At 41.3% G+C, this 12341-nt stretch overlaps 1 protein-coding gene across 1 annotated transcript in view; it reads right to left on the reverse strand.

Moving 5' to 3' along the window:
* The window catches only part of LOC306708403 (band 4.1-like protein 1), a gene marked incomplete at both ends in the record, with an annotated part of 31757 nt that extends 21841 nt beyond the window's left edge, over positions 1–9916 (reverse strand). The window contains 8 exons of the mRNA XM_079176239.1: positions 32–184; positions 278–365; positions 493–711; positions 1030–1105; positions 1228–1270; positions 2059–2163; positions 9365–9514; positions 9845–9916. Of these exons, the coding sequence (XP_079032365.1) occupies positions 32–184; positions 278–365; positions 493–711; positions 1030–1105; positions 1228–1270; positions 2059–2163; positions 9365–9514; positions 9845–9916 (906 nt within the window). The remainder of the gene's footprint in view (positions 1–31; positions 185–277; positions 366–492; positions 712–1029; positions 1106–1227; positions 1271–2058; positions 2164–9364; positions 9515–9844) is intronic.
* Positions 9917–12341: the final 2425 nt, after the last annotated feature.

Here is a 12341-nt window from a genome sequence, read left to right on the forward strand (position 1 = left end):
AAAAGACAAGATAAGGAGAGATTTGATTTACCTCTCCTGGGCGGATCTTGATGTAGAAGTTGCTTCTCTTGTAGGAGATCTTGAGGATTTTTGGCCAGGCGAATCGGTTGATCCTTAGACGGTCTCGGTAGATGAGCAGACCGTTGGCGCTCACGCCGAGCATTATGTCAATTCCTTCCGAATCCTGGTTGACACAGGCATTGAGCTTAAAAAAACCTCAGACAAAAGTGTGCTGCCAGATGAACAGTCTGGGAGTACCTACGTTTTGTCTCTGTACCTTAGCATGATGCAGGTCCACTCCATACATTGAGAGCTTCTTGCCATTTTCAAGAAAGTTCACCTCTGCCTCTGCTGGACTCATTCCCCTACGGCACATTATACCAAACACGATTTATCCCTTCCCTCATATTCATGCAACAAATCAAAACTACCAGCATTTGCCATTATCCTAATGGCCTTCAATTACATTAATGAAGACATATTTTCTAGGACCTGTAGTTACGGTGCAACTCCATCACTCTCTCCTCCAGCTCACGTGTCTGGTTGGGTGCAAAGCGGAAGTCGTTGACGTAGTCTGGGCCATGTTCCTCTGGCTCGTAGTCTCCCAGCTCGGCCTGGACAGTGTAAGAGCCCAGAAGGGCGTGGGTGACAAATGAGCAGGGCAGACGACCAGACAGGATGTCGTCCCTCAGCTGCAAGCACAGGTAGTACCTAAAGAAATGAGGGAGGTGGAGGCAGAAATGCTGCTTACATTTCAAGAATCTACATCACCGGGAAACATCTGGACTGCTAGATTTTTCAAATTTGACTCCGTCCAATACTGGTCAATGACAAAACATATCAGCAAATCTTATGACATTCCTGTCATCCTCATGCCTCATGATTAAGTCAGTATCCTATGCATTAATGATATTGATGGTCTGGAACCTATAGGACATAGATCCAGCCAATTGATCTACAGCTAATAAAAGATAGTTCATTTAAATAACCAAAAGGTGTATTGGTTCTATTCACACTATTCACACCTACCTGGTGATGTCTTCAATAAGCACAGACGGGTCTGGGGGGTAGAACTTGACAGAAAACCCAAAGATCCAGGAACCAACTGTGGACAAATTACCAGAAAGGTTGTTTTGTAAATGGCTGCTCTATGTGTGTGTGGATAGTTGTGTGTGTGTGTGTGTGTGTGTGTGTGTCTGTGTGTGTGTGTGTGTTTGCTGCAATTACCCCGAATTTGCTTCCTAATCTCTTTTGAGGGATCCAACCAATGCTGAGAAAGAAAGAAAGAGACAATCCCCCTTAGAGAACTTTAACATCATCAAAATCATCCATATTCACATTTTAAGTGCCCCTTTAAGAACTATAAATCACTGGCTGCTCTTCTCTTTTTAAATCTATTCCCTAGTTGAAAGCTAAATATATTCGTACTACAATAACAAGGATGAAGGCTTCTACAAACGCTGAAAGCATCAATGTTGAGGCTATGAATGCCAGTTGAGTCCAGCTCCCTACGCTTAATGTCACTAGAGCTTTCATGGTGCTCTGTAGACCCTGTGCACTATTTTTAAAAGGCCATACGGTCTAATCACATTTTGAAAAGGTTAAAGGTCATGTATGCCACTCTCTGACTGCTTTATGACACCTGGAAAAACAGTCTGGTTAAATGGGCTGTTTGGCTGAAAGGCTGGTTGACATTTGCTCTGAAATCAGTGACCAAAAAAAAAGTAAATAAACTATTAGAAGCAGGTATAAAGAAACACAGCAAATTCAATGTCAACACATATATTTGGCCTTGGACTCTACAAAGCTATTCACCACAGAGAAACCTAAATAACCCCAAATATCATGAGTAATGAACCCAGAACAGAAGAATCTTTTGAACAAAGGATCAGAACTCAAGTCTAAAGTGACTTTATACAATGTTACACAATAAACAAGCATGCCTGCAAACCATGATCTTAGAATGATTAAATTCAACTTCCTCAAGTAAGATATCTCAATGCGTGTGTGTGTGAGTGTGTGTGTGTCTTTGTCTTTCTGTGTGTCTGTGCGTCTGACCTTGGCGTTGTCCGTGTCCTGGAAAGTCAGGCCAAAGTAGTCTCTCTCCAGCAGGTTCAGATGGCCACACACCATGTCCAGCAGGGTCTGGCCCCTGGCAAATTTCTGTTACACACACACACACGCACACACCAACATATAAGAACACACAGCGAGTGGGCAGGTGACACAGTGCAGGTTCAGGTTGTTTGAACATCATCTATTGTAAAAGACAACAAGAAGAGGATAGAGTGTAGTAATGCGAGTCAATAAAGACGTCTAAGATGGCCTAGTCCTTGAGACCCATTCAGTATAACTGCACAGTCCCTGGTTCACCTCCATTCGAGAACCTTTGTTGTATGTCATAGCCTTCTTTCTCTCGCCATATTTCCTGTCTACATCTTCCCTATTAGCAAGCTGCAAATCTTTGAGGAAGAAAAGAATGGTTTATTCTAAACCAATATTGTATTCATTATATATTTATGTGGTACTTATCAAGTAAAATAAAGCTAGCTGTTATCTTACTACAGTCTTTATTCATATTTCTTAACATAAAAAGGTGTAAAAAAAAAAAGAAAAGACGGTGACATAAAAATCCACCCCAAATGTGGTCTGAGAGAAGCTTCCAGCCTGTCCTCTCCCCCGTCGAGCGGGAGGAGCTACACTCGTTGCATGTCTATATAAGGGGAGGAAATGCATCTCGCATCAGCGGCTTCAACAGACCACACCTATTTTCTATCCAGCCCTTCAGGGCTGAAAACAAGGCCTCCGTGGGATGCACTGACGGCCTTGGCAAAATGCTATCTCCACAGACACACACACACACAGAGGAACACACACGGCCAGATTAATCTCCTAGGGAAACCTGGCTCCTATGGCGACAAAGCAACCAAGCAGCTGTTACCATGGAAACAGAAGTAATAGGTCCCTTCTGTATGTGCGTGCGCCCTCTCACTTTCTCCATCTCTGGCTACTACAAGGCCACAACGGAGCTTTGTTCATCTCTTGTAGGAGAAGCCAGCAGTACAGTCAGCATACCGTCTAAATATTTAAGACTAATTAATTAACCATTATAAAAGGGATCTGTCTTTCAATCATATTAATAACGTATATCCTGCTGCACTGAGGCTGCCACGGGTGAAGCAGTGAGAGAATAATGCTGATTGACAGGCAAGGGGCAGATTCAGGGATTTATTCAGGGAGCAGCGCATATATTTGATTTTCTTACTAAATTGAATTGTAACGCACATCTCAGGTGGTCCCCCAAGCATGGCAACCAGTTGACGCATGGAGCTGCTGATGAGATTTCTTTGTCACTCCAATTGGCTCCGATCACATTTATTTAGCTATTTCTGTGGGTTGATTGTGTTTGCAGCCATTTGGTGTAATCCTAGAAATCCATTTTGCTGATCGCCCATGAAAACAAGGTGAGGAGAGACAGTGAGTGTGCGTGAATGGGTTAATGGCTGGCCGAGGGGAAAGTAAATCTGTCGAACTAAGTCACTTTAAGTAATGTAAGCGGAGGGATAACACTGGAATCAAATAACTGAAGAAAAACTGTAAAGATGAGTTAGTGTTTGTTCTTAGCTACAGTGATTTACTTTACTATTAGGTTATTATGTGAAACGAATAAACAATCCCACCGCAGAACAATGTCAGCGGTAAGAGGAGTATAGTGATTTAGAAAGGCACTTTCACAAAATTGACTTGTGGTCAAAATTAAAGCATCAGAGGCCAAGATATCCTGAATTTCAGTCCCTCTTTTGGGTAAAGCTCACAAAATGCAGGAACCCATATATTAGATATCATCTTTCAAATCCAACACCTTCAGTTTTTATTACAGGTTTTCTATCATGAATTTGAAGCCTGAAATCCCAGCGCTCAGAGCACCCTGATGACATCACCCTGATGGGTTATTTTTTTCAGAATTCAGAAAGCTCCCTCCAGAGCCACAAAATACGTCCGACAACTGTTTTCACGGGACAACTCTCCTTGTGATGAGTAAACTGAGCTTTATGTGTAAAATAGGTGGAATACCCTTTAATAAACTTTGCATTTCACAATCACACTATTTTACATTTCAGTTGAAGTAAACAAACAGTGTTGCAGACCTCACACTGGCCACATGAAGCAGCAGGCTACCGTGGTGGAAAAACAAGTGAATGCACTAAACATTCAAATTGCAAAACTTGAAGTCAGAGGGACAAAATATATACTGGTTCCAGAGTAATTTTATTAAAAGCTTTAATGACTCGTTCACAAAGGTTGGTTCATGACCACTTTAAAAAGAAAGCCTCAAAAATATATTAGATTGGTTTTGAAGTTCCCAAACAATAAAAGTCTTGTTCGCTCGAAGCATAGCCGATACGAGCTGGCTCTAAGAAAGGCTTCCCTTCAACCAGACAGTTTGTGCTCCAGCGTTGGCAGGTACCCATTGAAGCTCTCTTGAGCTAGAGACGGCACTCACTTGTACCTTCAGAGGCTCGGGTCTGCATTCGGCTGTGAACGGCGAGAGAGCTATATGCTGCAGGGTAACATGTTAGATGGGTGAAGAAATTATACTAAAGATAAAGTGATGTTATTATTCTTTAAAACCTCTTGGACCCGAGCGAGCCCCATTTGAGGCTCAGAGCGAGGTTTTTAACCGAAGAGAGCGTCGTAGAAAGCAAAGTTCATAAAGAAATTTTAAAAAGACATTACATTTTTATTTATTTTTTTATCGAAAAAAGTCTCCTTAATGTAATCAGGTTAACCATTTGACACACTGCAAACACCATTATAAACTATTCTACTAACTAACTAAGAAGATTCGCCACAATATCATGCATTTTACGCCACAGCCGGCAAGACAACAACTCAGAGAATGCTTCGTTAATCTCGGGCATAGCGTCTAACCCGGCATATCACACTGCTAACAATATTAGCATTCCACACAGAGTTCAACGGTATCATCCAAATTACTCTCCATCAAAGCGTTCAGGAGTTACAGCCAACAAGCCACAGAAAGCACAACTCCCACACTGCGAAAATATTATAACTGTATCATACCTTGAGTCGGTTTTGAAGGCCAAAACAGTGAAATCCGCAATTATTCCTTATTAGTAATGTGTTCGTCTGCTAAGTAGGTAAGTCTGGAACTTAAAATTTGCATTTCTCCGTTCATCTGAGCCAAAATGGTGGTCAGAATGCCGGCGGTGAATCATACACGGGCTTGGGGTTTGGGGGCTGACCGCTGCACGGTTTTGGAGTTTTATTGGCTGAAAATTCTGTCAATCACTTCATGAAACACACGAGTGTGTTCGTTTTGAGCACCTGGTTGTAACGAGTGGTCTCATGACAAGATCCGCCCGGCAGAGCCTGAGCAAGGGCTCCAGACAAACAGACAGACATCCAGGAGAGATATGACAGGTCAAAATGGGTCAAAATGGGTCAGAATGATGCCAAAATGATGCCAAACAGCTCTGTTAGGTTAGATTGTACAATATGAGTGATAAACAAAGTGAAATATAGTGAAATATATAATTATAAAGTATATAAAAGTAAAATGGAACAGCTGCAAATTCTGGTTCGAAAATGAGAATTTGGCATGTTTTTTTTATATAAACACCTATAACTGGAGTTTGCTTCACTTTATTTACACCAAATCTTTTTGTGAGGCACCTGCACCCTTTGTGCTATGAATTGGGAATGTTTTATAAATTTTATAAATTACAGTGCTTTTTCTTCAGACGAACCTGGGAATTTTCCCTGTTTGCTGTGTTTGCTTTGTTCAGCTACTATTAACCAGTAACATATACACAATATGTACTCATCTCATCAAATCTCACAATCCCTAGTGTTATTCAAGCATCAACATTTTTAAAATAGACCTTGTAGTTACAGAATTGTTATCTCTTTTGTATGGGTTACAATTTTCGAGAAAAGGCCTAAAAAAAGGCTTAGGGTCCAAAAGGAGGCCGAGCTTAGTCCCAGTGTCATGAATCTTTTATTTGGTTTTAACACGTTAACCACAAGAACTTCACATTTATGGAGAGAGTGGCTTTCTCCCAGGAGACACTTTGAATGTAAGAATGTTGAGCACTCTGGACTGTAGGTTTAATGCTTTTATTCAGTGCTCAGAGAGATGCATCTGTGGTCCCACTTTTTACTGCATGATTATTGCTACTTCTGCATCCCAAGGGAAAAGCTAATTATTTGGGTTGGGTCACAGATAGTACAGGTTTGTATTACAATGTAGATGTGAAAAAGAATCTCATTCTACCAGTGCAACAGAGATATTATTTCCATCACTGTGTAAAAAAAGAAAAAAAAAAGGTATAAATAGCTTAGCTGGTCAACATCAGGAGCTGAGCTCTTAAATATCGTTGGCACAGAATGCTTTGCAGACCCCAAACAGCAATGCCTCTCCAATAAAGTGGAAACTCTGTTATGTGGTTAACCGGCAGAAATTAATGAAGAGTGGAAACGGGCATTAGTATTTTATGGACCTGCAGAGAAAGTTAGAAAGTTGACACTGTTAAAAGTTAGTTAAAATATTGGTACAACGGTCTCCTCAGGATCTTATTAAAATGCCGGATGTTTCATTAAAAATGTTTTTTGGGGAAAAGTAATAGCTAGAGTTTGTAAGCATGGTGCTTAAGATCTTAGGATGGCATTAGGTTAAGGACTGGACAAATGCACTGAGCTCGATCAATATCTATAATGTTGTGAGCCAAACATCAATAGGAGGCTCTGGCTGTGTCTCTTTGTTTTTATCATCAGTGCACGCTCGCTCAGTGGACATCATGACCGTCATTATATCAATGATTTCACTGCATTCATCAAAGTGTCCCCGCTTGCCTTTTCTCCATTGCACATATACACAGTCACATACACAGTCACCTACACACTACAGTACACGAGCAACCACTCCATCTTTCTCTCTTCCTCCTCCCCCACTTTCTTCATCTTTTCCTTCTCCCATTCTATTTTCTCCCCGGTCAAACATAAGAGCACTCATCTGTCTACCCTATGGATTTCCTGTCAAAGCCCAATACCTCCAGTGTCACTGGCCAGGTGACATGAAGAAATGTGTGCGCGTGTATGCACGCACATAATCAAGACAGAGGGAGAGATGGGGGGGGGGGGGGGGGGGGGGGGTTGAGCTGAAGGAGAATGTGCGTGTGATGCCTCGGTCACTACTCAGGACATATTTCTCCACTCAGAAGTAAAATATGTGAGGTCACGTGAGAGGCAGTAAGCCATAAAAGGAATAGTGACATGAATGAGGTTGAGCCAACAAGATCATTCCCGTCACACATCACACTCCATCATCAGCAGCAGTCAATGGGACTTCAGTGCTGGCTTTAATGTGATTCACCGCTGCTCTGTAAGTCCTGGCCAGGATATCCCTCTACGTGAAACACCCCCTTCGACATCCCTCGCTCTACCAGTCATTTCACCCCAGATTAATTCTCTGCGATGTACGATCGTGATGAGCGTTTGGGCTGCTGTGAAATTCGAATAAAGCAAAAGCTACGCCCGTCTGTTTACAAACACAAAAGGCTACAGAGTCACGACTTATGGAAGCCGGGGATTGCTCATCTGAGCCTTTCCATCCCCCACAATGCAGAGCTTGTCTTACCTCGCTCCACCCGTCAGAGCTGCATTTCCAGTAGCATGTATTACCGAGGGAGACTAAATCCCACTAAGGTGTACCGTGGTGTGCTGAGTCAAGGGCTGTGTTTAAATGGAGGAAATGTACAACAGCTTCTTAAAATGCTATATTCCTGGTCAACCTGGTATACCGAGATATGAAATTTAAGCCGGTGAGAAACGGATAAACTGTGTTTTAATAGCACTGCAAAACAACATTATTGTTATTTGTAATTATGTTTGCAGAATTCAATCTTGATGTTTTTTCCCCAGCTTATAGGTTGCTAAGAAAGATTTCCTACCATCCTGTATTTTCAACATTATTCCCCAGAGCAAATTTTCCGAGCAGATCAGTGACTGTCAGAGTTTCAGGACATAGCCATGCAGGACTGTAAAGTATGCTAGTATACAATCCTGAGTCAGGGTTACAAGTAAACAGTTTAGCTAGATCCTCTAAACCGTTTTATCTGGAGGTAAACATTTAAATAGCAAAGTTTCCATCAATATGTGGAGCAAATCTTCAATCAACTTCAAGAAATTTGCAAAAAAAAGCTAATTAAAGCATTTCCATCGTCTACTTTCTGATAATATTAGGAGCTGTGTCAAGATAAACAATTGGTGCACTCATTTTCTATTGGTAAATGCACTGTACTTTTCTAGTTTCCAACCACTCAAAGCGCTTTAACACTACATGTCATCATTCACCCATTCACACACACATTCATACACTGATGGCAGGGGCTACGATGCAAGGCATCACCTTCCCATCAGGACTAGGTAATCATTCACAGCCATTCATACACAGCCTGCGGGAGCAATCTGGGGTTAAGTGTCTTGCCCAAGGACAAATTGACATGGACTAGACAGAGATCGAACCGCCGATGCTCTGATTGAAGAACGACCCTGCTCTACCACTGAGCCACGGTTGCCCCTAATTAACCTGATGTAGAAGAAGGGGGCGCAACAAAATCACACAATTAAAGAGCGCAAGAGCAACCAGTAAATACAATGTAGAAAACATGATGGAAATATGGTGCGTCAGTGTGTTTCATGTGTTCATTTGATGAACGTTACAGTCTCAATATTTTCATCCTTTGCTATTTTTCATCTCTTCAATAAAGTGAAAGCTTGAGTGATGCAGGCTTTTTTTGACGTTGTGCTATATCAACTAAGTCTGTTTCCATTTTTAAGTCAGTATTTTCTTCAATCAACGATTCCACCTGAGCCAAGTGCAAAAATAGTTTGCAATATTTTAATTTATTTTAAAATTTCTGCCGTTTCCACTCAGGTTTTCTGATGCAACAATTGAAAATGTGCATAAAAACAGGTGCTAATAAGTATTATAAGGATCTAAAAATGTTATAATAATCTCTCATTGCACATGAATGCTGTGTGCGAGCACAACTGCAGCAAGTAAGCAAGTCAAAGTTGGACAAAGAAGTCAGTCTGTAAAACATTTGGGTAACGTTTCTATTGTTCACCTGTTGTTTTGGTACAAACCTCTGTGATTGTCTGACTGCTCATGCCTTGCCTGTCTCAGATCTCAAACAAATAATTTGATAAGTAAAATGTTAATATTACTGATAGAAATTATATAAATGAAAATAAGGCCTGTGTTAATCATAGTAATCTTTTCTCATGGATTGACCAGCCATATTCCCCATCCTTTGCTGATGAAAAGCGAGCAGCGTACCTCAACTCCAGCCTCGTAGTCTGATCCGTCAAGTAGAGCGACTTTGACCGGGACGGTCTTGGGCCGTTTGTTGCTTTTCTGGGGGGATTTGGAGGCTTTGCTGGGGGTCTTCTCTGAGCTATCGTCCATGTCCTCCTGGTCCTCTGGAACCTTGGAGAGAGAAAATCCTTCCTCTAAGTGTGTGAACTTCAAATTACCGTACTTTGACTTTTATTTAAATGTCTGAATTCTGTGTCTCAACAGGCATTCTGTGCTTGTCTTCCAAAGTGATTTAAATCCCAAATCTTTGATCATGTGAGGCAATCATCAAATGCATGATGTAGTGTGAGCTGCTGCTCTAGGATGTTGAGATGTTAAGTTGCTGGCACAGGCGGACGGGGCTAGCTGCCTTGCATATCAAACATGCCGGAAGGCCCCTGAGTGATTGAAAGGCCTGAGTAAAATGATCTACAGCTGCTGTGAGTTTAACAGCACCCCCACCTGATTGGTTCTCATGGCGTCAACTTCCATCGCGCTCTTCAGTTCCCCAGCCAAAGCCGTCTCTGTTGTCATAGAAATGGATTGCAGTCCTGCAACATAAACATATTCAGTACACATCAACAATTTTCCTGTCACAAAAAAATACTGTTGAGTGTTTACTGCCGCCATAAGTCCAGTCTAACGATGGATTCCTAATACAGCCTCAGGAAACATGACATACACAGCATACAAAATATTCACTTAAAGGAATACTTCACCCAAAGAAAAGACCATTTGTTTATCAATTACTCAACTTGTTACCTTGAATATTCAAAGAAAATGATGCGTTTAACTACAGCATGATATCAAAAGGACAATAGCATGCTTGCTCAAGCATGAGACCGTTTATGTAGACGTGTTTTAAATAGTGAGGTTTTAGTAAAAATGCACACGTTTGGGATAGGGGTCGGCGATACGACATAAAGTTTACATCACAGTATTTTTGGTGGTGTTTGCAGTGACGGTATCATATCACAGTATTACAAAATGAAATCCACTGAAAAAAATATTTTGCCAATTTACACTATTGGGAACATATAGGAACAAATATATTTTAAAAAACAGATGTTTTTTGGCTCTAAATAAGAATAAACATGTCCTTTTTGGGAGCGGTATTGATGTAATGTGTTTCATTCAGGGTTTGTAACCTAACTGAGTTGAGTTGGTAGTACACTGTATTGATGAGCATCCTGGATCTCAGCAATTTGTCATCTGTTAACATCACCTTTTATGCAAAACAAAAGTTTTGTTCAAGAATTCAAGGTAACACGGGGTGAGTAATTTACAAATATAAGATCATGTTGTGGCTGAAGTATTCCTTTAAACTGACTTTGGGTATAATGAACACAAAACAGATACCTGCGGCGGGACCTCACATGCAATATGGCTTTCCAGCTGACAGCTGCTATGTGGAATCTGTAATTATACTGTACTGCCATGCAGATTGAGTGTCTTCTTCACACGCATGGTAATTGCACTGTGCATGGAGAGATGGTGAAAGAGAGAAAGAGGGTAGCTCAGCCAGTGCTGGCTCACAGACTCCCACAGGAGCACTCTGCATGAAGAGTGCTGGCTTCATGACGCTCCCCTCTCACACTAGCAAAGTAGATGGCATAAATTACATCAGTCAGAGAGCCCTGCGGCATGGCACAAGACAGCAGACACACCGAGAGAGAGAGAGAGAGAGAGAGAGAGAGAGAGAGAGAGAGAGAGAGAGAGAGAGAGAGAGAGAGAGAGGAGGGGGGGGGGGGGGGTGAGGGGTGAGGGTAAAGGAAAGAGTAGCACTGAATTAAAGGCAGAGGTTATGAGGAGAGAGACACACCAGGGAAAAGAGATAGTGGCTGGAGAGTGAGACATGAAACAAAGCTGATAGTATCTGGATGAACCTTGGCAGTTGAAGGTAACCACCGCTAATACTCGAGCTGGACCTTTGCTCTTTCTGAGGGTGATAGTACAACAGCTGATATTCAGATTAGGTGGTACAGCTAAGAGAAACAAATTATCCAAGAGTCAATCTGTAGCTTTAGTTTGAGAAGTGAGCACAGGGTCACAGGTTTAATATTCCTTATGTGTTAGCTGAATTTTATATTTAGATTTATAGGATATTAAAATGTGACACTTAAATCATCATGAGAGGGACTGGATTGTGACTAGTTGGTAAGGGTTCATAGTTGTATGTGTGCTTTATTTTCCTAGTATAAGGTGGCAGTAGCCAACTTATGAAGTTGTTCCTTTCCTCAAGTATATTGTTTATACCTACATTTTTCAGCCTCAAGGGAAATGTTGCGTGCAACAAGTGCAAACTCTACTGTATAATGTAACAATTTCTTCTTAAGTAACTCCAGGAAATGTGTCAGCCTAAGGCATGTGTAATATTGTTTAAAGTCTACTTCATTAATGACTAACTATATGTAAAATTTCTTAAAAGCCATAAAGAGCTTTTCACTTCAAAGTAAACTGTCATCTAATATTAAACTACTCTCTAAAATTGTTGATTTAAACATGAGAAAATATCAACTCCTCTAAATATGTACCTTATCACACACACTTTCTGTGACGGTGTTTGTAATATAAACCTTAAAGCCTGACGATAAGAAATGCGAAAACAGCACAAAATAAGGGAAGAGGTTAATGAGAGGAAGGGATTAGTGAGGAGGGGACATGGGAAGCTCTAGTAAAAAATAAATAAAGCTTCCAGGGAAAACTGTCATTAGGGAGGAGCAAAACAGAAGCTTAATTTGTTCTAATAACGGCCAGTGAAGTGTTTGTAAACCAGGAAGAGATATAATGGTATTTTTCCCCAAAGAAGAGGTCCTAATTATCTTATTTTTTTCTCAATCAGCTGTTTTCACTTTGGGAGGCTGGAACGCAGCACGTCTCTGCTTTCGTGATAGGTCGGCCTCCCTCTGCATAAGGAAGCTGGATCAAAGAGGCGAGCTGTCTGGCACCAGTAAGGCTG

This window comes from Pholis gunnellus, assembly GCF_910591455.1.
Source record: "Pholis gunnellus genome assembly, chromosome: 2".
Taxonomy (NCBI): Eukaryota; Metazoa; Chordata; class Actinopteri; order Perciformes; family Pholidae; genus Pholis; species Pholis gunnellus.